This window comes from Euleptes europaea, chromosome 2, assembly GCF_029931775.1.
Source record: "Euleptes europaea isolate rEulEur1 chromosome 2, rEulEur1.hap1, whole genome shotgun sequence".
Classification (NCBI taxonomy): domain Eukaryota; kingdom Metazoa; phylum Chordata; class Lepidosauria; order Squamata; family Sphaerodactylidae; genus Euleptes; species Euleptes europaea.
Window position 1 is genome coordinate 6,764,723 of NC_079313.1, and position 26,068 is coordinate 6,790,790.

Sequence of the window (26,068 nt, forward strand, 5' to 3'; positions counted from 1 at the left end):
CGCCATCAGGCTTCATGTGTAGGAGTGGGGAAACCAGCCTGGTTCTCCATATTAGAGTCCGCCGCTCATGTGGAGGAGTGGGGAATTGAACCCGGTTCTCCAGATTAGAGTCCACCGCTCCTAACCACTACACCACGTAGGCTCTCTCCGGAAGGAACAGGCGGGCCTGGCAACTCTCGTCCGTCCATTGGTTGCAGAGATGAGGCCAGATCTTGACAGCTGGTTGATTCTGTTTGGACATCTCCTCTTTAATTCTGTTTCTCCCTTTGCGAGAAATGAATCCGCAAGCCTTCCTTTTTGCAATGGTTGCTCATTCCCCATGCTGAACACCCCCCCCAAATCCTGTTCCAGTCTGAAACTGAACTTGTTTCCCTTTCTCGTGCAAAGCATGTAAAACATTTTCCCTAGAATGACACCGCTCCGCCACCGTAGCCGTTGCCAGTTTTCAGTTTTTCCCAGAAATTCGGGCGGCGTCCGTCCAGACTGTGGCGAAGAGGGTGTGTCAACTACCCAGCCACATGTAATGAGAAAAGAGGGATTGCAGCTATTTTTATTGTTGTCCAAGGAGATGGCTTTGAGGTTGCTAGGCAGCCCGCAAATGGCTTCCGTCTCACCCATTCCCCAGCTCATCTGGAGCCATGGCTGGCTTTCAAAATATGGACTGTTTACAGCCACGTTACACAGATTTCTGCCCACGACAATCAGAACCCTTCTGTCTACACATTGTCTCTCTGGATTATGACATGTCTCTGAACCTGCAGGCCCAAAACCAAATGGAATAAGAGAACCGCCTGTCTCGGCCTTCTTCGGAATTCAGCTTGCAACCTTCGCCTTGTATGCAGGGATGTTTTCCCGCAGTCACACACCCCCCGGTGTCTGCTCCGGGGCTTCCCTTTGATTATGCATGCCTTTTCCACCAGTCAGAGGTTGCCTCGCTCTCCCTGTGCATTTTGCCAGCTTTTTCCAGATTCTGGCTAAAACAGCATCTGGAAAAGGTGGGGAAGTAGTTGTGAATTTCCTGCATTGTGCAGGGGGTTGGACTAGATGACCCTGGTGGTCCCTTCCAACTCTATGATTCTATAATCGGTGCAATTAGGGAATTCTCAGGAAAGCCCCTTGGCTCTTCAAAGAGGCACTGTTGCTTCAAGACATCTTCGCCTCCACTGAAGCCCTTTCCTCTCCCACCAGGAGGGGTCAAGTCCTGCTCACTCAACTGCCTGGCAGAAGGTTTCAATTTCTACACTGAACGTGCTGCGGCCGTGGTGGACGGCACCCTCTGCCGCCAGGACTCCAACGATATCTGCGTGAGCGGAGAATGCAAGGTGAGCGCCCCTCGCTGTAAGCGCCACGCCTCGCAGGCCAACGGGCTGTTGTGACTAGGGTTTGGGGTGCAGTTTCTGGAGTGTAAACCAGTACAGGGGGTGGCAGCGTTCGGAGGCAAATTGTCCTGCTACAGTATCCTTGTGGAACCTTTATGGACAGGAGCAGTCTATCTCAGGATGGGGCAAGCCACAGAGGAGAACTGTTCCCTGCTGGAAGTTCATGTGGTTCAGTGGACCAGTTTAGCCCATGGAAGGTGCCTATTGGCAGGAGCCTGTGACGTTATGAACGTGCAAATCCCAGGACGTGGTTGCCTTGCTGGCCACTGTAGGAAACAGATATTTGAACATTTGGACAAATGATGACATTCAGGCTGATTCAGCAGTGTTTGATTTATGTCCGTCTGTGAAATTCACTCCTTAAAGATATAATTATAAGCTTTAGATAGTTTTTTTAAGACAAGCACAAGAGGGGGGTCCTATAAAGATCGGCGGGGGGCATCTAATTTCTCCTCCCCCAATATCTCCTCTTTCCCTTCCCTCAAAGCCCCCGTAGCCTCCCCCGTTTTTCCTGCTTCCTTCTCCTTCCCACCCACCAGCCAACTTACCTTTATCTACCCCCCCTGCAAACAGATTTATCTCCTTCCCTCCCCCTGGCAGCCTCTCCCCAAGAAAATTGTGGCCCCGTTGTGTGCTGCTGGCTGCCGGGCTGAGCCCAGTTGCGTGGTGGGGAACCCACAAGAACTTGCAGAGGGCACATCATTTCCCCCTGAATCCCTTCCCTACACTGTTTCCTTTTTCTCTCCTCCTGGCAACCCCCATATCCTTCCCTTTCCCTGCTTCCTTCTCTCCTTCCTGCCCAGCAACCAACCAGCCTACTTTTTATCTGCCCCCAGTCTTCAGCTATATTCATTATATTTATTCACTTCATTTATACCCTGCCTTTCTCCACAATGTAGACCCAAAGCGGCTTTCATCATTCTCCTCTCCTCCATGTTATCTTCACAACAACCCTGTAAAGTAGGTTAGGCTGAGCATGTGTTACTGTCCCAAGATCACCTGGTGAGTCTCCACAGCAGAATGGGGACTTGAGGTCCCAGTCTGATACTCTAACCACTACACTGAACTGGTTCGGAGGGAACCGTGACTAGCCCAAGGGCACCCAGCTGGCTTCATGTGTAGCAGTGGGGAATCGAACCCGGCTCTCCAGATTAGAGTCTGCCACTCATGTGTAGCAGTGGGGTATTGAACCCGGTTCTCCAGATTAGAGTCCACTGCTCATTTGGAGGAGTGGGGAAACTAACCTGGGTCTCCAGATCAGAGTCCACTGCTCTTAACTACTACGCCACGCTGGCTCTCACATTTTTATTCTGCTCTTCCACTCTTCGTTTCACATTTTTATTCCGCTCTTCCTCCAGGGAGCTTGGAGCAGTGTGCATGGCTGTTTTCTCCACCATTTTGTCCTTACGCAGCCCTGTGAGGTAGGCTAGGCAGAGAGATTGTGGCAGGCCAAGCATCACCCCGAGAGGCCTCCTGGCAGGATGGGGATTCGAACGCGGGTGGGTCGTTTCCTTGACGCTAGTTTGACATGCTAACCAATACAACACGCTGGCTCTCTCTTACAAGCATGTGGGCTGCGACCGCATCCTGGGCTTGGATACGAAGGAAGACAAGTGCCGGGTGTGTGGGGGAGATGGAAGCTCCTGCGAAACCATTGAAGGGATCTTCAACCACTCATTGCCTGAAGGAGGTAAGGGTGATCTTGTTTTTAGCTTGAATACCAAGAAGAGAAGAGTACACATGAAGCTGCCTGCTACTGAATCAGCTCCTTGGTCCATCAGAGTCAGTATTGTCTACTCAGACCGGCAGCAGCTCTCCAGGGTCTCAGGCAGAGGTCTTTCACATCACCTACTTGCCTAGTCCCTTTAACTGGAGATGCTGGGGATTGAACGGGGGCGGGGGGGAGAAGGTAAAGAATGACAGCCCAATGAAGTGATGCTTTTAACATACGTGAAGTGTGGGGGAGGAAGACTGGCAGCTGAACCTCTGCTCAGCTTGCCAAAATGTTCATCTGCCTTGCAAATTGCAAAGCTTGATGGAAGCCAGGATCATCAGTGAGAACATGCTCTGGCTATGTGTTGTACTCACCCTGTGAAGAGATAGCCAGATGCTACCTGATGAGAATTCTGAAGACTTTCCACCTGGGACAGGATGAGAAGGCTGACGGGGATCGTAGGCAAACACACACTGAGAGAAGGAGGCAGGAGCCTTTGGCTACCTTTGCCTCAATGGCATTTACATACATATAGTTAAATTGTGGAACTCCCTGCCCCAGGATGTGGTGATGGCTGCCAACTTGGAAGGCTTTAAGAGGGGAGTGGACATGTTCATGGAGGAGAGGGCTATCCAAGGCTACTAGTCAAAATGAATACTAGTCATGATGCATCCCGATTCTCTCCAGCGTCAAAGGAGCATGCCTATTGTCTTAGGTGCTTTGGAACACAGGCAGGGGGATCCTGCTGCAGTCATCTTGTTTGTTGGCTCCCTAGAGGCACCTGGTTGGCCACTGTGTGAACGGACTGCTGGACTTGATGGGCCTTGGTCTGATCCAGCAGGGCCTTTCTTATGTTCTTACGTACATCTGCTTGTCTCTCTGGTTAGTGGCTGATTTTGCTCCTTCTCCCGTGCTCCAACTTCTAGGGGAGGAATTAGCTGCTAAGCCAAGAGAGACCTAAAAAAGCTAAATGGTGGGAGAAAGGCAGCCAGAAGCCTATGATTACCAGTTATCTTATTTCCCCATTTTCCACCCTCCAACTAAATTTCCCTGGGTCAGGAGAAAGAATAGGGGGAAATTAGATAACCTTCATATCCTCCTTCTTTGTCTTCCAGGCTACGAGGAGGTAATATGGATCCCCAAAGGGTCGGTGCATATCGATGTCCGAGAACTCAATATTTCTCTGAATTATTTGGGTGAGAACCTTGAAGAAGGACCCTAACCCCCAATTCCCTTCAGGTGTCCTCCCACTGTTTCGCCCAACTACATCTTTCTATACCCCTTCACCCTCCCTGCATCCTAAATCCCAAACCTTCCTTTGGGAGAGCCAGCGTGGTGTAGTGGTTAAGAGCAGTGCTTTGGAGCGGTGGATTCTGATCTGGAGAACCGGGTTTGATTCCCCACTTTTCCATGTGAGCGGCGGAGGCTAATCTGGTGAACTGGATTTGTTTCCCCACTCCTACACACGAAACCTGCTGGGTGACCGTGGGCAAGTCACAGCTCTCTTAGAGCTCTCTCAGCCCCACCTACCTCACAGGGTGTCTTCTTCTTCTTCTTCTTCTTCTTCTTCTTCTTTCTTATCGGGGGGTGGGGAATAGCAATCATTCGGCCTTTAGGGATGACTTTAAATTTCTCATCTGTGCTGTTCTGACACAGATTTTTTTTAAAAATCCATTTTATTAGATTTTTATCTTGCCCTTTCCTGATGGGAGTTGGATTCAGGGCGGCTCACATCAATAATATCATTCATAGTGTTCCAGTTAAAATACAATACATCTGAAAAAATCATAATAAATAATTTACAAATTAAAACCTATAAATAAAACCCCGCTTCGGTTTATTTATTGATCTACGAAATTTGTATCCTGCCTTTCTGTCTTCACAAGGGCCCAAACAAGCATGATAAAATCACATTTTAAAACCATTAAAAACGACACACACACCCCAAACACACTTCATTAAAACAAGTGAAAAAACAGAGTTAAAATACCTACAGGACATAAAAACAGCAATTAAAACATTGGTCGGGAAGGAGGGATCACTGAGGGAATTTCAAGTGAAACGAAAAAGTCATTGCCCGCCGGCAATTTTCCTGTAAAACAAACACCTTGTTCAAGGTTGTTTGGACATCCATAAATCAACGCGACCATCTGTTACAAACAACAGATGTCGTGTTACAAATTCCCTATAAGTTGCACATTAAAAACATGCGACGTGGCAGAGAATACAAATGAATCTACAAAAACATCATCCGGAAGCAGTAAACTGATTAAAATATAAATGAGTATCAAAAGGTTGAATCCCAACGATATTTTTCAGGCATAATCAGCCTGTACCTAATGGAAAAGACTCACAAGAGGCCATTTACAACAACAACAAAAAGGGGCACACACAAAAAATAGCGTTGAAAAATGTGTTAATTTTTAGCAGGGGAAAAGTGAGCATCAGGAAAGAGAAACTTATGGAAAGACTACTAGCAGTATGTTTCTCACCACAGAGCAATGAAATCCAGACGGGGATATTCAAAGCTAGCCAGAGAGCGTTCAAAATTCTGTATCATCCCTATGAATGACCCTGCAGTACTTGGTCTTGTGGCCTTCTCTGTCTCTTCTCTAGATAGCACCGTAGAGACCGATACGATTTTTCAGGTATAAGATTTCGAGCATTGGTCCTACTTGTATCTGACGAAGGGAGCTTTGCTTCTCGAAAGCGTATACCCTGACAATCTCGTCGGTCTCTGAAGTGCTACTGAACTCAAATGTAGCTGTTCTACTGCAGACCAACACACCTATCCTCTGAAACTGTCTGTCTCTGGTTGTTTATGCCTGGGAGTTTTACCGGAAGTTCATTGCTCGCTGGACCCACACTTTCCTGCTGGGAGTCTATGTACCAGCAGTCTCCAAGCTCAAATCAGGAAGTATTTGAATCCCCGCCCCTTGAAATGCTGCTTTGTAACTGGCTGTATGAGAGAACAGTTCCCCCCCCAACCCAATCGCCGCATAAAAAAGCATTTTAAGAACATAAAACAAAAAATGGAGCAATCTGAAAAGAAAGGGGGAGAAAGCCAAGTCTTGGTTTTAAAAAGCCTTTCTTCTGATCAGAAAGAGATCCTAGGACCGTGTTGGCGAACCTATGGCTTGCGTGCCACTTCCGGCACGCGTAGCCCTCTCTGCCAGCAGCAAGGAGGCGGGGCCTCCTCCTCCAGGCTCCAGCAGCAGCTCCTCCTCGCCGCCTTCCTCCTCCTCGTCCCCCTCAGTCGGCTCCCAAAAGTCCAGCTCCAGGCTGCCGCCGCCATCGTCCTCCTCCTCAGGCGCCTCTCCCCCGGCCGTTTTCGCCCGCCGCCGCCTCCTCCGGGCGCTCGCGGAGGGCCAGGCGGCCCCTCAACAGCCGCGCGTCCGCCAGAGAAGGGCCTGCCATCTCCCACCATCCTCCCCTTCTCCCCCACTCGCGCTCATCCCTGACTCCTGCGGTAAGCTTGTGGGGTAGTCGGAGCCACCCTCAAGTCCTCTGGCTCGGGCGTGGCTGCGTGGCCTCTGCCTTCTCCCTCCCTGCCCCCTAAGGTCGCCTGCAGGCTGGCGGGGTCGCGAGTGTTGGCGCGCTCGCCCTCGCTCTTGCCGCCCCCTCCTCCCCTGCCCCCTCCCAGCTGGGAGGTGACCGATGCTGCTGCTCTGGGCCCCAACATCTCCGCCGTCCCGCACCGTCGCCTCGCCGCCTCCCCAGAACTGCCGGTAAGGGGGGGAGAACTTCGGGTGTGCGCCCTGGAGCAAGTCCTGGGTTGGGCTTGAGGCCCGACCCAGGACACTTTCTTTCTTCCTTCCATCCTTCCTCCCTTTCATCCTTTCTTCCCCAGTTCCTTCCTTCTCTTTCCTTTCCCAGTTCCTTCCTTCCCCTCTTTCTTTCTTTCTTTCTTTCTTTCTTTCTTTCTTTCTTTCTTTCTTTCTTTCTTTCTTTCTTTCGTTCTTTCTCTCTTTCTCTCTTTCTCTCTTTCTTTCTCTCTCTCTCTTCCTTCCTTTCTTCCTTTCTTCCTTCCTTTCTTCCTTCCTTCCTTCCTTCCTTCCTTCCTTCCTTTCTTTCTTTCTTTCTTTCTTTCTTTCTTTCTTTCTTTCTTTCTTTCTTTCTTTCTTTCTTTCTTTCTTTCTTTCTTTCTTTCTCCATCCCTCCCCCCTTTCTTCCTTCCTTCCCCAGTTCCTTCATTCTCTTTCCTTTCCCAGTTCCTTCCTTTCTCCATCCCTCCCCCTTCCCTTCCTCTACTAGGGCTGCCAACCTCCAGGTGGTGGCTGGAGACCTGGCAACCCTAGCAATAATGTCTGGTGGCTGAGCAGAGGACGAGTCCTGGAGAGATGCATGCCAAATACAAACAACTGTTTATTGAAAGGTAAAAGTTTGCATCATTGAAAGCTCTGTTATTGTGTTTTTCTTTTAACGCAAAATATGTGAATGTATGAGTTGTTTTTTCTAAACTAAAACCTCAGTATTCAGGTTAAATTGCCGTATTGGCACTTGGCAATAAATAAGTGGGTTTTGGGTGGCAGTTTGGGCACTCGGTCTCTAAAAGGTTCGCCATCACTGTCCTAGGAAGCAGGAAGTATTTGAATCCCCACCTCTGGACATGCTGCTTTGTAATTGGCTGTGAGCGATACCAAGCTTGTGTGTCCTGCACTTTGCCTTATGCACGGAGATTTCACCCAGGCTGAACTCAGGGGAGAGAGAAGAATCAGGTTAACAGAGGAACTGGAAGATCCAGGATTTGTGCGGGCTGGTAGCGAGGTCATCTCTAATGGAGGGAAAACTCATGCGTAACTCCAAGGAACAACTGAGACAGACCGGGGTGGGGGGGTGAACATGAGTGAAAGTACCCATGGGTAAACGATCTCTGTCTCTTTGGTTCTTGTGGGTTATCCGGGCTGTGCAACCGTGGTCTTGGTATTTTCTTTCCTGACGTTTCGCCAGCAGCTGTGGCAGGCATCTTCAGAGGAGTAGCACTGAAGGACAGTGTCTCTCGGTGTCAAGTGTGTAGGAAGAGTAATATATAGTCAGAAAGGGGTTGGGTTGAGCTGAATCATTGTCCTGCAAAAAGTATCAAAAAAAAGTACATTACCTTTGATACTTTTTGCAGGGCAATGATTCAGCTCAAACCCAACCCCTTTCTGACTATATATTACTCTTCCTACACACTTGACACTGAGAGACTCTGTCCTTCAGTGTGACTCCTCTGAAGATGCCGGCCACAGCTGCTGGCGAAACGTCAGGAAAGAAAATACCAAGACCACGGTTACACAGCCCGGATAACCCACAAGAACCAATGAACTCTGACCGTGAAAGCCTTCGACAATAGATCTCTGTCTCTGTTTCTCTCTCTGTGTGTGTCTGGATATAAAATATCCAGAAGAATATTGATTCCTTGCTTCTTTAGAGACTTTCTCTTGGTTTGCCCTTGCAGCTCTGAGAGGAGAAAACAACGAGTATTTTATCAACGGGAAGCTCTCGATAGACCCTCCGCGGCGATTTGACATTGGTGGGACCGCCTTCCACTACCGGCGCTCTCAGGATGAGCCAGAGTCTCTGGAGGCTCTCGGTCCAACCAACGCTACCCTCATCATCATGGTTAGTGCTGCTGCCAAAATGGGGGTGAGGGTGGGGTGGCAGGTATGGTTTCACACACAAATATCTGCAGCTGGGATCTGTCCGCGTCCTTTTTAAAGTGAGGTTATCAAAACCGTACACAGTACTCCAGGTTCGGCCTCACCAATGCAGTGTTCAGCGGGAGTACGACATCGTGCGATTTGGATGTTGTTCCCCTGTTGATGCACCCCAAGAACACACTAGCCTTTTTTGCTGCTGCATCACACTGACTGCTCATATTCAGTTTACTCTCCACTCGTACCCCCAGATCTTGTTCACACGCAGTGTTACCCAGAAGTGTATCCCCCATCCAGTATGCATGCTTCTCATTTTTGTTACTCAGATGTAGAATTCGAAAGATCTCATCCCTTGCCAGTTACATCTCTCGCCACAAGTGACATCTCTCACCTTTGTGAAGGAGAGGTGTAACTGGTGTGTGTGTTGGGGGGGTCTCATTTAACTTGCACAAACAAGGCCCAATCTTCCTCAGCCAACATTTCCCACTCTGGGTTGGGAAATACCTGGAGAATTGGGGGTGGAGCCTGTGGAGGGTGGGGTTTGGTGTGGGAGGAACCTCAACGGGATATAATGCCATAGAGTCCACCACCCAGAGGAGCCATTTTCTCCGGAGGAACTGATCTCTTTTGTCTGAAGATCAGTTTTAATTGCTGGATATCTCCAGGCACTGCTTGGAGGTTGGCAACCTAACTGCCAAGGTTTCTGAAAACAATTCCTCAGCTTCTTAAGGAACCTCCCCCATTTCCCCTTCCCGTACAAAGGTAAGCTTTATTTGCTTTGGAACAAGAGGGGTGCTGGAGAGTAGGATGCTGTAGCAAAAGATGGCGCAGACTGATCAACAGCCGAACCGAACCCGAAATTTTCAAGCGGGAGTAATTTACTTTACAAGCTTCCCACCCGATATTCATCAGCGCGAGGAGCGACAAGTCAAAACTGAACCATGTGTATTTTGGAAGAAAGTTACAGCGCGGAGAATTTGCGCACAGAATTTGGTTTTCGCGAGCCCATGTTCGATGAGCCAGCGTGGTATAGTGGTTAAGAGCGGTGGTTTGGAGCGGTGGACTCTGATCTGGAGAACTGGTTTAATTCCCCACTCCTCCACACGAACTGCGGAGGCAAATCTGGTGAACCGGGTTGGTTTCCCCACTCCTCCACATGAAGCCAGCTGGGTGACCTTGGGCAAGTCACAGTTGTATTAAGCGCTCTCTCAGCCCCACCTATCTCACAGAGTGTCTTTTGTGGGAGGGGAAAGGGAGGGCGATTGTAAGCCGGTTTGATTCTGCCTTAAGTGATAGAGAAAGTCGGCATATAAAAACCAACGCTTCTTCTTTTTCTTTCCCTCCTTCCTTTTGCTTGAAAACATCTTCTGGGAGCTTTTCTCCCATGCCGAATTACACTTGGGCAGTCCTTTGGAACGAGAGGGGGATATTCTTCAGGGACAGTACCCCACAAGGGAGAACATCAGCCTGCTGTGATGTTGTTTCCACCATCCCATTCCCCCCCCCCCCGGTAGGTTCTCGTGCGGGAAGAATTTCAAGGGGTTCGATACAAGTTCAATGCTCCCATCGCCCGCAGCTCTGTGGCCCAATACGTGTGGCAGTACGTCCCGTGGACAAAATGTTCAGCCATCTGCGCTGGAGGTAAGAATTTTTACTAGGGGGTTCCTGGAGGGAAATCAGTGGAGTTCACTCCAGATTCCTGTTAGAATCAAGTGCTTCCCCTGTTCCTTAACCTTTTTTCTGATTTCTCTCCAAATCGTGTTCTGTTAGTTAATACAAGTTTAACTGTGAGAATTCTTAACATTAGCTAGGGAATTGGAGAAAGCCTGTTTACATCCAGATGTCTCCCTGGATTTTGGAGTTTCCAAGTGTCTGGCCTTGTTCTCTGAAGTGGAGCCAATGCGTTAGGAATCGTCTGCCATCCCAGATTTTTAAAAGTTCAGTTCTTTATAAAGAGCACAGTGCATTTAATGGTTTGCTGCTGTTTTCAGTTTTGACAGCATTTCACCTAGTTTGGCCCTCTTTCGACCACTTCTCTGGTTTCTGAGATATTTTTTTGGGCAGCCCAAGGGACTAGAAACCTGGCTTTAAACACATAACACATAGAATCATAGAGCTTGAAGGAACCACCAGGGTCATCTAGTCCAACCCCCTGCACAGTGCAGGAAATTCACAACTTCCTCCCCCCGCCCCGCACACACACACACAGTGAACCCTACTCCATGCCCAGAAGATGACAAATAAAATCCCTCCAAGATCCCTGGCCAATCTGGCCTGGAGGAAAATCTGGCTTCCTGACCCCAAAGTGGTGATCGGCATTACCCTAGGCATGCAAGAAAGGGCCACGAGAGTCAAACATGGATGCAACCCTTCCTGCCCTCCCTCTCATGATCTGCCAAAGTTCACAGAATCAGCATTGCTGTCAGATGGCCATCGAGCCTCTGCTTCAAAACCTCCAAAGAAGGAGAGCCCACCACCTCCCGAGGAAGCCTGTTCCACCGAGGAACCGCTCTGACTGTCAGAAATTTCTTTCTAATGTTTAACTGGAACCTCCTATGGTATAATTAACTATACAAAACTGGAATGACATACACTCCCTGTAGCACACCGTGACCTTTCTGTAGTGTACACCAGTGGTTCTCAATCGTTTCCTACCGTGGTCCCCTTCCGACCTTATTTCCTTCCTGTGGCCCCCCCGTCCTACCGGTAGCTATTTAAATGTTCTGTTTGTAAATAGCCAAGGGACAAAGAAGCATAAACAGCCACACGAAATGCACACATGCAGTTCTTATTGGGAAACAGAAATTTACAAAAAAATACCCCACAAACAGGGAATACAACATTCTAATAAACAACAACGTTCACATACATGGGAGAACAACGCCTCCCCCACTGTTTTCTATTTTCTTCACTTCTCTGATTTCTTTTTTCTTTTCTGTTTACTTTTGTCGGTCACTTTTCTGTTTTCTTCTCCCTTCCTTCTGTGGCCCCCTAGTCTCGTGCCGTGGGCCCCCCATTTACACAGTCTTCACCTGTGGCCCCCTTGGAATACCTGGGGGCCCCCGGGGGGTGTCATATGGCCCCAGGTTGAGAACCACTGGTGTACACACGTCCCTTTTTATCACTCCTGTTGTAAAAATATTTCTTCTGGGGGTTCAGGGATGGTGGTTCCTACTGGGACGACAAGAACCATTTACCCAGGAAGCGTTGTGTGGGGGTCTGCTTTATTCTCACCCCTTCCCCTTGGGGAGGGGACGGTAATTGTAAGCCGGTTTGATTCTTCCTTAAGTGGTCGAGAAAATCGGCGCATAAAAACAAACTCCTCTTCTTCTTCCCCGACCATTCTACAGGCAGTCAAGTTCAATCAGCCCTATGCAAGAAACAAGGGGACAGCGCTACAGTTCTGAACCATTTCTGCAGCCCGGAAACCAAGCTCCCAGAGAGGCAAAGACCATGCAACACGGAGCCCTGCCCCCCTGCGTGAGTTCAGCCCCTGGGTTATCCCTGTTGTGTCAGGGTGGAGCTCCATGTGGAAGGGGTGTGTGTGCGTGAGAACGTTAGGGAAACTAGGGGTGTGCATTCGGGTATACCCGAGCCAAAATTATATCCGAAATTAACTGTTTCGGGTTTGTTTGGGGATACCTGAAAGGACCCAGAGCCCTCCTGAAATTCCAGGAATAATAAAAATTAATCTCTAGGAATGTTTCAGGGTTTTGGGGAGGCACAGGAGTGGGGATGGAAAAAGAGGAAGCGGGCCCAGGAAACAGCTGTTAGTCGGCATCTAGATGCCCAGCTGGTGGTCAGGTTGGGATTGCCAACCTCCAGGTACTAGCTGGAGATCTCCTGCTATTACAACCAATCTCCAGCTGGTAGAGATCAGTTCACCTGGAGAAAATGGCCGCTTTGTCAATTGGACTCTACGGTGAACTGATCTCTATCGGCTGGAAATCAGATGTAATAGCCGGAGATCACCAGCTAGTACCTGGAGGTTGGCAACCCTGTTGCAGGGGGTGGGTTATTTTACTCTTTCCCTAGTGGGATTTTTCGTCTGGTGTTGTATCTATTGCTCTTACGCAGTTGCTTATTTCTTGCTACTATGCTGCTCTTTGGGGAGGGTTGTTAGTTTTATTGCTGTTTTAAATTGATGGATTGTGAGGTTCCTTGGAGCTTCTGAAATGGCACAGATAATGTTGTACTTAAATGATTATGAACACATGAAGCAGTCCATCAAGGTCAGTATTGCCTTCTCAGACTGGCAGCGGCTCTCCAGGATCTCAGGCAGAGGTCTTTCACATCACCTGCTGCCTGGCCCTTTTATAACTGGAGATGCAGGGGATTGAACCTGGGACCTTCTGCAGATGCTCTACCACTGAGCCACGGTCCCATCCCAGCTGTCATCTCCTCCTCCTTTAGATGGGTGATCGGGAACTGGTCTGAATGCAGCCGTAGCTGCAACCAGGGGGTGCGTACCCGGAGCGTGATCTGCCAGCGCAAGGTCTCTTCCACTGAAAAGAAAACCCTGGATGACTCTTTATGTCCCCTGCCACGCCCCCACATGCTGGAACCCTGCAACAACCAGACGTGCCCCCCGGAATGGGCAGCCCTGGATTGGTCTGAGGTGAGTTTCTCTGTTTGACGACGGTCTTGTTTTCTCATGATGGCTGCTATCCATGATAGCTAACCATGGAGACTCCATGTCCAGAGGCAGTATACCTCTGGGGATAAACAACTGGGGAAGCCTCTGGGCTTTGCAGAAGGAGCTGGGTATGTTTAGCCTGAAGAGGAGAAGACTGAGAAGTGATATGATGACCATCTTCAAGTACTTGAAGGGCTGTCATATAGAGGAGGGTGCCGAGTTGTTTTCTGTTGCTCCAGATGGTCGGACCAGAACCTACGGGTTGAAATTAAATCAAAAGAGTTTCCATCTAGAGATTAGGAAGAATTTTCTAACAGTTAGAGCGGTTCCTCAGTGGAACAGGCTTCCTCAGGAGGTGGTGAGCTCTCCTTCCCTGGAGGTTTTTAAGCAGAGGCTAGATGGCCATCTGTAAGCAATGCTGATTCTGTGACCTTAGGCAGATTGTGAGAGGGAGGGCACCTTGGCCATCTTCTGGGCATGGAGTAGGGGTCACTAGGGGTGTGGGGGGGAGGTAGTTTGGAATTTCCTGCATTGTGCAGGGGGTTGGACTAGATGACCCTGATGGTCCCTTCCACCTCTATGATTCTATGATCTATCCAACCATGGTTGGAAGGAGAATATTGGCTTGGGTGGACCCTGTCTTATCCCAATTAGACAATTCTTAGGTGCTTACTGCAGACAATCCATGGCTAGTAATGGAACCTCTATATTCAGAGGCAGTATACCAGACGCTAGGGACAAATGGCAGGGCAGGACAGATCTGGCTGGCTGCAGGACTAGATGGTCTGCCTCACAAAAAGACTCTTCTGTTTATTTATTTAATTATTTAGAGCCCACCTTTCCTTTGTGGCTTATGGTGGCTTACAGTTCCAAACAGTAAAAGATATAAAGTGTAAGGATGTGTCACTGGCGACCAAGACCAAATTAATTGATGCCATAATATTCCCTATTACTGTGTATGGGCGTGTCGTTGCAATGTCCCTTCTACAACGACAAGATCGCAGTACATTCTCCCCATATTGTCATCCTTTCCTGGGAGATCGGAAGAAGCTAAAGTTTCCCTTCTCTTAGCAGACTCCTCTCAGGAGAGAACCATTCAAGCAGCCAAATTCTGCCTCCGGTCTAGTGGGATTCGTAAACGGCTAACTGAAAACTTTTTCCCATAGAAGATCTTTCCTCCTTTTCTTCAAATCATCCCTCCCAGAATAATCAACTTTTATTATTTTATTTTATTATTTTAACCTAACTTTGATTTTTATCCAGAGCTGATTTTGTATCGAAATAAAACTTGGTTGATTGATGTATGGGTGTGAAAGTAGGACAATGAAGAAAGCTGACGGGAAGAAAGATTCCTTTGAAATGTGGTGTGGAGGAGACTTTTACACAGACCGTGCACCACCAAATCAGTGGGTTCTAGATCAAATCAAGCCTGAACTCTTCCTAGACGCTAAAATGACTAAACTGAGGCTGTCATACTTTGGGCACATTACGAGAAGACAAGACTCATTGGAAAAGACATTCATGCTAGGAAAAGTGGAAGGCAGCAAGAAAAGAGGAAGTTCCAACAAGAGATGGATTGGCTCTGTAACGGAAGCCACGGCCCTCAATTTGCAAGACCTGAGCAAGGCTGTTAACGAGAGGACATTTTGGAGGACATTGATTCATTGGGTCGCCATGAGCCATAAGCAACTTGATGGCACTTAACACCCACACATAAAGTACAATACAACGCCAAGTAACCCCCTTCTAATACATTCTTGTACAGCATAAGTGTCTATCAGTGGCTAATAGCTAGGATAGCTTAGTGTAACCTCTGTTTACAGGAGCAGTCTATCTCAGATTGTTAAGGGTGGGGGACATTCCAGATAGGAGGGCTGCTGTAGGTAACAACAATTTTTGGGGGGGTTCTCAACCTGTAGTTCAGCAATCTTTCCATGGGTCGACAAGTGGGTTCCCCACCCCATGTATGTATTGATAGAAGGGCTCCCATGAGGTCGGCCGCTCCCTCTTTTAACGCCTCCCTCTCTTGCAGTGCACCCCCAATTGTGGGCCGGGTTTCCGCCACCGGATCGTGCTGTGCAAAAGCGGCGACCACGCCTCAACCTTGCCGACCTCCCAGTGTCCTGAGAACTCCAAGCCCCCCACCAGCATCCGGTGCAGCCTCCGGCGCTGCCCGCCCCCACGGTGGGTGACTGGCGAATGGGGAGAGGTACAAAAATCTCATCTTCTACTTTTGTGCGGATGCTGCATGCTCCAACCCAAGGGCCTCTCTGGCTCGGGCCACTAGGGGGTGCCATGCTCAAGGGCAAAGAGCCAGTGAAGGTTAACAAAAGCCTTTTCTGCAGGGGCGTTTCCCCGCGGTCACCCCCGCCGACTAATTCAGGGCTTCTTTTTGATTATGCATGCCTTTTCCGACCGTCAGAAGTCGCCTTGCTCTCCCCGCACATTTTGCCCGTGTTTTCCAGATGCTGTTTTAGCCAGAATCTGGTAAATGCCAACAAAACGCACAGGGAGAGTGAGACGACCTCTGATGGTCGGAAAAGGCATGCTAGTGTGGTCCAGGGCTAAGGGGCTGTGGCTCAAGGCAGAGCATCTGCTTGGAATGCAGAAGGTCCCAGGTTCAATCCCCAGCATCTCCAGTTAAAGGGGCCAGGCAAGTAGGTGATGTGAAAGACCTCTGCCTGAGACCCTGGAGAGCCGCTGCCAGTCTGAGTAGACAATACTGACTTTGATGGACCAAGGGATACTGATTCAGCATAAGGCAGCTTTATGTATACATACAGTTTGGGGACGGGCTATGGCTCAGTGATAGAGCATCTGCTTGGCATGCAGAAGGTCCCAGGTTCAGTCCCCGGCATCTCCAAATAAAGGGACTAGGCAAGTAGGTGATGTGAAAGACCTCTGCCTGAGACCCTGGAGAGCCATAGAGAGGGGCCATGGCTCAGTGGCAGAGCATCTGCTTTGCATGCAGAAGTTCCTAGGTTGAAATCCCCGGCATCTCCAGTTAAAGGGAATAGGCAAGTAGGTGATGGGAAAGACCTCTGCCTGAGACCCTGGAGGGCCACTGCCGGTCTGAGTAGACAATACTGCCTTTGATGGACCAAGGGTCTGATTCAGTAGAAGGCAGCTTCATGTGTCGCGACGCAGAGGCAGGCAATGGCAAACCACCTCTGCTCATCTCTTACCTTGAAAAACCCTATGAGGTTGCCATTAAGTCGGCTGGGACGTGACAAGGATTTCCACCACCATTCACACAATGCCATCAAAAAGAAAGAGCCCCTTAATTCTTAGAAACAGAAGGGCTGGGGGTCAAGACAGGCACCCTCCCCAGAATGTCTCAAGCCCCTTTCATCATTCACCACAGTGAAAGATTGCAGCTGCTGGCTTTGTAAAAGCACTCTGCACGAGCCCAGAGGCAGTTCCCATGATAAAAAAGAGTATTAGAAGAGTTGGTTTTTATACCCCAATTTTCTATACCTTTAAGGAGTCTCAAAGCAGCTTACAATCACCTTCCCTTCCTCTCCCCACAACAGACACCTTCTGAGGTAGGTGGGGCTGAGAGAGTTCGGAGAGAATTGTGACTGGCCCAAGGTCACCCAGCAGGCTTTATGGGGAGGAGCAGGGAATCAAACCCGATTCTCCAGATTAGAGTCCTCCGCTCATTTGGAGGAGTGGGGAATCAAACCCAGTTTTCCAGATTAGCGTCCACCACTCATGTGGAGGAGAGGGGAAACAAATCCAGTTCCCCAGATTAGAGTCCGCCGCTCATGCGTAGGAGTGGGAAATCAAACCCGGTTTACCAGATTAGCGTCCGCCACTCATGCGTAGGAATGGGGAATCAAACCCAGTTCTCCACGCCGGTTCTGTCTTTGGCCATGCCTGTTCCTAAAACAAGCACATACAAAATAATATTAGGGAAATAATCTTAGAGAATGGGTATGCCAGAGATAGGAGGGGTTGGTACAAAGTGGAAGCGGTTAAAGAAAACCCCTTCTCCCATATGTTCCTGTCTGGGCATTAAGATCTCAGGGAAAGGCCCTCCTGACTGTCCCATCAATCAAAGAAGCTCGTTTGGTGGGTGCACGAGAGACGGTCTTTTCAGTGGCAGCCCCACGACTACGAAACAACCTTCCCGGTGAGGTACGCCTGTCCCCCTTCACTTTTGATCTTTAGGAGTCAGCTGAAGACAGTTTATTATTTAGAAGTGCATTTGGTTAAGTTTAGTAGCAGCCCTGAGTTGTGACTTTAAATTTTGGTTTTTATGTTTTGAATGTATTTTATTTGATGCATTTTATCTATGCCTGTAAGCCGCCTTGAGGAGCCAGCATGGTGTAGTGGTTAAGGGGTCGGACTAGGACCTGGGAAACCCAGGTTCGAATCTCCACTCGCGCCCTGGAAGCTTGCTGGGTGACCCTGGGCCAAGTCACACACTCGCCGCCTCGACCCTGGGAAGTACTTGGATGGGAGACCTCCAAGGAATACCAGGGACGTGACTGAAGTAGGCAATGGCAAACCACCTCCGAAAGGTATCTTGCCTTGAAAACCCTATGGGGTTGCCATAAGCCAGCTGTGAATTGACAATATCAATACAAATATACAACCAGTGTTGCAATAGTATAAACTGATAACTGTGTAGCAACACTTCAGATCAATAACAAATTAAGCGTATCCTGAAAATGTTTATTAACGCCATAAACATTTAAACAAAGATATATAAACCTAAACTACTAAATTATTACTAATCGTTGCTCATATTATATTTACAAAATTCATTCATATTCATTCCATCCAGTGTACATTCACCACAATCCTAAACAGGAAGAACAGTCCTGTAATATACAATGTAGGCTAAATTAATCAGAAGAAAGACAATTCCAAGGAGGGAGAACACGCCTTCTAGATCATGGCTGCATTTCGTTGAAGTCTTCTTCAGCTCTTTAGTTGTTGTTGAATTTAATGTTGAATTAATCACCGTGATAGTCCAAAGACGACTTAGTAGGGACACCGCCCTGGTGAGAGCCAGGTGAGAGCCTCACATTTAGGGCAGTGACCACATGCTACAAAGAATAAAATATTATCTTTACATTGCTCTTATTACTGTGAATTGACAGCTAAACACCCCCCCCCCCCCAAAAAAATGACTTGAGCTCCGTGAGGAAGAAAGACGACCAATAAATGTTGTAGATAAATAAATAAATGGGCGAGGGAGGGTGAGAAGACTGGGCAAAGGAATGACTCGTGGATGGCTCATCCCAACCCTCCTGTATCTTCCTTCCTCATTGTCTCCCACAGTGCTCGGGGAAGTGTGGCTTTGGTCAGCAGAGGCGATCAGTCCAGTGCATGTCCCACACTGGGCAGCCGTCCGGCGAGTGCGTGGAGTCTCTGAGGCCGGTCATGGCACAGCAGTGTGAGAACAGGTGTGATTCTGGACCGACTGAGAACCCTGAAGGTAAAGCTGCCTCAGATGGCTTCCCCCCCCCCCATAATTAATTGCACGTTTCTCTTCCCTGCTGATCGAACCCCAAACCTGCCTTTCCGTTGGGCTTCTCCCCTTCGCAAATTGAACCCGCAGTTCTTTAATTGCCAGGCCTACGGTCGAGGACAGCTACAGTATCAGTCGCAGCTGGCCTCCCTTTCCTTCCCCCCTCTGTAATTTCAATCTATATATTATAACTGGGGGGCCAGCTTTTTCCCAGGCTCGCCATGGGTTCCTGCAATGAATAATAGCGCCAACTGACTGAGGACATTTATGCATGGTTGTTTCCTCGCAGTCAACCTGCTGACTACTTCGGGGCTTTGCCTTGATTATGCATGCATTTTCCGAACATCAGAGGTCGTCTCTCTCTCCCCGTACTTTCCCCCCGGGTTTTCTGGATGCTGGCTAAACACAGAGCCAGAAAACATGGGCAAAATGCTCAGAAATGCGAGGGGAGAGCGAGGCGACCTCTGACGGTCAGAAAATGCGTGCATAATCAAGGCGGGGTGACCACGAGGAAACAGCGATGCATAAATGGCGTTAATAATCTACTATTTGATCTAGCTTTTAATTTATATGTATTATGTTTTTAATGTATGTGCATTATATTTTATGACTGTTAGCTGCTCTGAGCCCGGACTTGGCCGGGAAATAGAGTAGGATACAAGGCCAGTAAAATAAATAAATGTAATTTTCTGTAATCCTTGCACCCACATAAAACGAGCATATTTTTGCATTGTCATCTGCGGAACAGTAAATCAGAATTTTGCATATGGTGTATATATAGATATAGGAAAATGAATAAATGACATCAATTGCATAAAGGGTTAGTGGTCCAAAACATGCAGCGTGTGGGTGAGAGAAAACGCATCAACAAAACCGGCAGCGAAAAGTGAGCGAACCGAAACAATTGGCCAAAGCATACACACTTTATTAAAGGGGAGAAAGCAGGGGAGACAACTGTTCATTCATACTTCACACTGAACATAAGGGAAGAGAAAAGCTCTTTTTGTATGGAAAATAAGGGGGGAAAAGTGCCCTTGGCAGCCACTGAGGGCAGCCAAATATCTTGGAGATAGAATGTAAGAAGCTGAAGAACGGTGAAAGAAATCATGCTTCTGCCCGAGGGAGATCAGCCAGGCCCATTCCAGAGCCAGCAAGGTGGACCTCCTTGTCCTCTACTGAAATTTCAGGGTCATTGTTCCCCTCTGGGGAGGAAAGGCAGCATGGTATAGCCTAATCTTACCAGATCTCAGAAGCTAAACAAGGTTGGTGCTTGGAAGGGAACCCACCAAGGAAAGCTTGGCAGAGAAAAGCAATGGGAATCCACCTCTGTTTCTCACTTGCCTCGAAAGCCCCTTGCTGGGGTCACTGTAAGTCGAATTTAAGGAGGATGTAGACAAGCTGGAACGTGTCCAGAGTAGGGCAACCAAGATGGGGAGGGGTCTGGAGACCAAGTCCTATGAGGAAGGGTTGAAGGAGCTCCTAAAGAGGAGACGACTTAGGGGTGATATGATAACCATCTGCAAGTTCTTGAAGGGCTGTCATAAGAACATAAGAAAGGCCCTGCTGGATCAAACCAAGGCCCATCAAATCCAGCAGTCTGTTCACACAGTGGCCAACCAGGTGCCTTTAGGAAGCCACAAACATATAGAGGAGGGTGCCGAGTTGTTTTCTGTTGCCCCAGAAGGTCGGACCAGAACCAGTGGGTTGAAATTAAATCAAAAGAGTTACTGTCTAGACCACGGGTCGCAAAAGCATGCGGCTCTTTGAGCCCTTGAGTGCGGCTCTTTTCAGTCCCACCCAGCTGGCCGGCGGGGGTTTGAAGCGCTTCCCGCCCCTTACACCTTCCCCGAACTTCCAAGGGCCCTCCCGGTTTCCAGCCCCGCCCCTTTCCTCTCTGGCGGGTGGTCTGGTCAGGGGGCCGTCTGGTGTCCGTCTGGGCCCATCTTCCCACCGGCCGACCGGCCCGAGAGCTACCTTCCCCCGGGGCCTCCTCTAGGCCGCCCCGCTTTGGCTCCCCCTCCCTTGTTGTAAGGGCTGCCTGGTGCTGGAGCCGTCGACGTCTGCACACCGGCCCGCTGGGGCGTTGCCCTGCCCCGGGTTGCTCCCGGTCTCGCCTCTCAGCCCCACAATGCTGGCCAGGAGAACGCCTTTCCGGCCTGCCCTCCCGTCGGGGATGGCTGTCGGGGCCCCAGTCGCTCGCCCCTCCCTGCTCGGCCCGGCACCGCGGCTTGGCTCCGTCCACGCCGCGCTCCAGCCGCGCTGCTCCGCCTGTTCCCCGGGCTCAGAGGTAAGTGGGGCACGGGGCCCGTCAGTGTCTGCCCGGGGCAGGCCTGGGTCGGGTCTTGAGGGAAGGTAGGAAGGAGCCCAGGCGGCGGCGAGGAGGAGGTGGTCTTGGATTTGCCACTCAGATGCACATTTTACCCCATCCAGATTCTCAAAACTCTGCATGGGGGTTATTGGCCATTTGTGAATGGGAGGTTCTGCCTTGGATTTGCCGCTCAGATGCACATTTTCCCCATCCAGATTCTCAAAACTCTGCATGGGGGGTTATTGGCCATTTATGAATGGGATGTTTTGCCTTGGATTTGCCACTCAGATGCACAACTCAACAATAAGCCCCCCTGCAGAGTTTTGAGAATGCAGATGGGGAAAATGTACAGTGTTTGTCAGTCATTGTCATGATTTAATTTTAAGGATGCCTTACTTTTTTCCCTCCTCAGAGGCCATGTCTACCCACTGGCTTTCTTGGCGGTAGACCTGGACTCTGAGGAGGGGGAAAAAGTCCCCCTTCAGAGGCCAGGTCTACCAATTGGCTTCTATGGACCTCCGGAGGCCTGGTCTACTGCCAAGAAAGCCAATGGGTAGACCTGGCCTCCCAATGGGACTCAGCCGGAGGCCAGGTCTACCAATAGGCTTTTATGGCTGTAGACCAGGCCTCCAGACGAGGACTCCGGACGGGGAGGGGGAAATGGCAGGGACTTACAATTTAATTTTTATCAATAAAAAAGATCATTATTAAGTATGATATCAAGTTTTATTCAGTGTACCTATAGTTTAATTAAGACTTAAAACTTTAATTAAAGTTTATTAAGTTAATAAACATGTACCTACCTATATCGTTTAAGTTTAAGAAATTTGGCTCTCAAAAGAAATCTCAATCGTTGTACTGTTGATATTTGGCTCTTTTGACTAATGAGTTTGCCGACCCCTGGTCTAGACATTGGGAAGAACTTTCTAACAGAGCAGTTCCTCAGTGGAACAGACTTCCTCGAGAGGTGGTGAGCTCTCCTTCCCTGGAGGTTTTGAAGCAGAGGCTAGATGACCATCTGTCAGCAATGCTGATTCTTTGACCTTAGGCAGATCATGAGAGGGAGGGCATCTTGGCCATCTTCTGGGCATGGAGTAGGGGTCGCTGGGGGTGTGGGGGGGAGTTAGTTGTGAATTTCCTGCATTGTGCAGGGGGTTGGATTAGATGACCCTGGTGGTCCCTTCCAACTCTATGATTGCGTCTTGATGGCACTTATGTACGGACATCCTCCTCTGCTTTAGACTCACCTCACCCCAGCTTGGGTCCGATAGTGTCCCTGAATTTCTTTTTCTATCTTTCTGTCTTTCATTTCTTTTTTCCCTTTTTCTTCTTCCAGAATGCAAAGATGTGAATAAGGTCGCCTACTGTCCTTTGGTGCTGAAGTTTAAGTTCTGTAGCCGGCCTTACTTCCGACAGATTTGCTGCAAAACCTGCCAGGGACACTAAGTCGTGCGCGATCAGTGCCGCAAGGAAACTGGAAAAAGCCCGCGAGGGGCAGCCGCGCCACTCCTCCCCCCCACCCCGCCTCTGTCGCCTGGCTGCCCCGCACCCCCGAGGATCGCCAACAAGTTCCGAGCAAGCGACGCGGCCACGCAAGATCCTGCGCCCTCCCTGTTTCTTACGGACTTCCATTAAACCACTGCTGATGCGCGCACTGAGGACAGGGGGTGGGGTGGGGATTTTGAGTGCAATGAGAGGCAGAGAAGCCGAACGAGGTGCAGACAAGCGTATTACTTGAAACTCTGATATTATTTATTGTAGTAGCACAGCTGGGGAACCGTGATCGCCAGCCGACGGCCCTACCGCAGCAATATCCCCCTTCCTCGCACACAACAGGGTGGAATCGATGCAGGTAACCAATGGACGCCTCACTGGCATTTCTCCACAGTTGACTTTTACGGTCCTTTCCAACCCAGGGGATTTTCCTGTACTCTCTAAGGCATTCTTCGATGGGGCTACGGAAGTGGTGCAGAAAGAGTAGGGGTGACGAGAAGTTAATAGTTAAATTGTGGAACTCCCTGCCCCAGGATGTGGTGATGGCTGCCAACTTGGAAGGCTTTAAGAGGGGAGTGGACATGTTCATGGAGGAGAGGGCGATCCATGGCTACTAGTCAAAATGGATACTAGTCCTTATGCATACCTATTCTCTTCATCAGAGGAGCGTGCCTATTCTATGAGGTGCTGTGGAACACAGGATAATGCTGCTGCAGTCTTGTTTGGGGGCTTCCTGGAGGCACCTGGTTGGCCATTGTGTGGACAGGCTGCTGGACTTGATGGGCCTTGGTCTGTTCCAGCAGGGTTTTTCTTATGTTTCATAAGGAATGTTTCTTATGTTTCTTAAGGAATAGAGCAGGGGTATCGAACTCAATTGTTACGAGGGCCGGCTATGACATAAATGTCACTTGGTCGGGACGGGCCACGCCTCGCCAGCCCAGATCGAGAGTAGGGGGGTGGCTGCCTTAGCTGGCTCGCGGGCCAGATAAGAGCTTTCAAGGGGCCGGATCCAGCCCGCAAGCCTTATGCTTGACACCCCTGGAATAGGAGCATTCTAAGCTACAATTGGATGGCAAAGGAGAGAAAGTAGAGGACAGAAATCAGAATGATTCCCAATTTCTGCTGGTTTGGGCAGATCTGAGTTGTTGTTTTTTTTTAAATGGGAGTCAGCAGTTCTCAGATCTTTAAGCAGGGTTTTTAAATGCTCGGATGAAAAATACCAGAAAATCTCATCTGTTTTCAAGTTCAGACTTGAACCCAAGTTGTCTGTAGATCTATCATTTAACTGGGTTTGAACGTCTGCCTGTAAATTGTACTGTGAGGAAAGGAAGATTCTGATTTTTTTTTAATTAGATTTTTTGCTGGACTTTGATCACAGTTAAGTTTTTGACGTGGACATTTTTTGGTTCTTTAACAATCCTTTTTTACCTGCTGCTTTTGAATTTAATAAATTACCAAACTGGTGCTTCCTTTTCATTGTTACAGCTCAAGTTTAATTTTATTTATTTTTTTTAAGTAAGAAGAGGGTGCTTTTCTTGGTGACTTCCTATTCATTATGAACCCCAGCTTTAAAAGAAAAAGTTCCGGTGATTTTTTTTTAACCTTTCACAAGTGCATTTATGGAGGGAAGGGGGGTGTCAGAGTGCCCTCGCTGACAGGGGGAATGCATTATTCCCCCATGTCATTTGCATCCGGGGGTAATCCTGCATGTGAGATTCTATATTGAATCCTGTGCATTTGATCTGACCTGGAAATAGGGTTGCCAGGTCCCTCTTTGCCACCAGCGGGAGATTTTTGGGGCGGAGCCTGATGAGGGCGGGGTTTGGGGAGGAGAGGGACTTCAATGCCATAGAGTCCAAATGCCAAAGCTGCAATTTTTTTCCAGGGGAACTGATCTTTGTTGCCTGGAGATCAGTTGTAATAGCGGGAGATCTCCAGCTACTACCTGGCGGTTGGCAACCCTACCTGGAAATTATCTCTTGGAAGTTGACTCTTGATGGCTCAGACCTTCTCATCTTGGGGTGCACCCCTCCAAGTTTAAGGGTTTTACTTGACTTTTCAAAACAGTTTGTGCTTCCATTAAAATCGCTGTTTGTCTGAGGAAAGGTCCTCTGAATCCGTTTTGAATTTTGCTTTAAGCGAGGCTTAGGTAAGAACAAAAAGACACCCCCCTCTCTCCCCAAAAAGTATTATTAGTCTTATTTAAAGTAGTTTGGTTTCTTTTGGAAAGCTTTGAATGTTTTGCCTGAAGGGAAGCCCCTCAAACTTGCTCCAGAGTTTTCTTCAGGCGAAACGTGGGCAACTGTTCTCATCTGGATGCCAGGGTTATTTTTCTGTAGCCAGACGAAAACGGGAAAAAAACCCTGGTCTCCCCGCAATGGATGCGTCCCAGCTGGCTAGTGAGAGCGTCTTTTATTTTGTGTGTGTTTTCCTGCACAGGTGGAGTGTTTTGTACCTTTTGCTTATGGGCAGGGATGGTTTTTCACCATTTCATATATAAATATATACAGATATATTGTATTACGATAATTATGACTGTTATTATAGAAAATGTTTTTTTAAAAACCTGTTTCCAAAATGAGAGAGAGAGAGACCGAGAGAGAGAGAATTTACAAGCATGATTTTTACAATAAAGGATTACCCAAAATCCCTGGATTGAGGTTTTTTTTAAAAAAATATTTTATTTTATTAAGGACACAGAAGGTAAAAAAGGTAGGGAAAGGCAGAGTATTGACAAAACAGGAAAAAAACATACATTCTTGCTCATATGAAAAATTAATCAAGCAGGCTACCTAAAGATTATTGTATCTCTCAAATTGTCAAACATCTTAATACGAATATACAAGTACGAATATAGGTTCATTCTAACAATAAATGCCATCATGTGTTTCTTGTGACTGTTCAGGAAGTTTACTACTGTACTTCAAAAAACTAACTAGTAGTTATGTAACGTTAGGCTTTTACTATGGTTTCAACATAACTATAGAAGAGTTTCCACTGGGGGTGTGGGGGGGAGGTAGTTGTGAATTTCCTGCACTGTGCAGGCGGTTGGACTAGATGACCCTGGTGGTCCCTTCCAGCTCTATGATTCTATGAGGATTTAAACCTGGGTCTCAGATGCTAGGCTTTTCAATTTAATTTTTAAAAAACTTCTAAATATAATTTTTATTCCATTTTAATTTTCTGTAGTTACATTGGGATTAAGGAAAAGTGGAAGCAGGACAAAGCAGTGAACAAATGTGGGGGAATCTGGTCATCCTTAGTCATCCGTTTTCCCTTGGTTACGGTTTTCAGCCTAGCCAAACTGACAACTTCCCCTTTCCTCCCAGAAACGGAACTGCAAACTGCTTTGTTCTGTGTGCCGCTGAACATGCTTTTCTGTAGCAGAAGTTCAGCCAATCAGGTTAAAAATCTTC

The 26,068-nt window shown here is 48.4% G+C and overlaps 1 protein-coding gene across 1 annotated transcript in view; it reads left to right on the forward strand.

Moving 5' to 3' along the window:
* The window catches only part of ADAMTS10 (ADAM metallopeptidase with thrombospondin type 1 motif 10), a 48,923-nt gene extending 26,319 nt beyond the window's left edge, over positions 1-22,604 (forward strand). Inside the window, exons 15-24 of the mRNA XM_056844581.1 lie at positions 1,189-1,322; positions 2,946-3,069; positions 4,209-4,289; positions 8,534-8,697; positions 10,247-10,373; positions 12,083-12,212; positions 13,146-13,350; positions 15,401-15,577; positions 18,661-18,817; positions 22,495-22,604. Coding sequence (XP_056700559.1) covers positions 1,189-1,322; positions 2,946-3,069; positions 4,209-4,289; positions 8,534-8,697; positions 10,247-10,373; positions 12,083-12,212; positions 13,146-13,350; positions 15,401-15,577; positions 18,661-18,817; positions 22,495-22,604 — 1,409 coding nt within the window. The remainder of the gene's footprint in view (positions 1-1,188; positions 1,323-2,945; positions 3,070-4,208; positions 4,290-8,533; positions 8,698-10,246; positions 10,374-12,082; positions 12,213-13,145; positions 13,351-15,400; positions 15,578-18,660; positions 18,818-22,494) is intronic.
* The last annotated feature ends 3,464 nt before the right edge of the window (positions 22,605-26,068 follow it).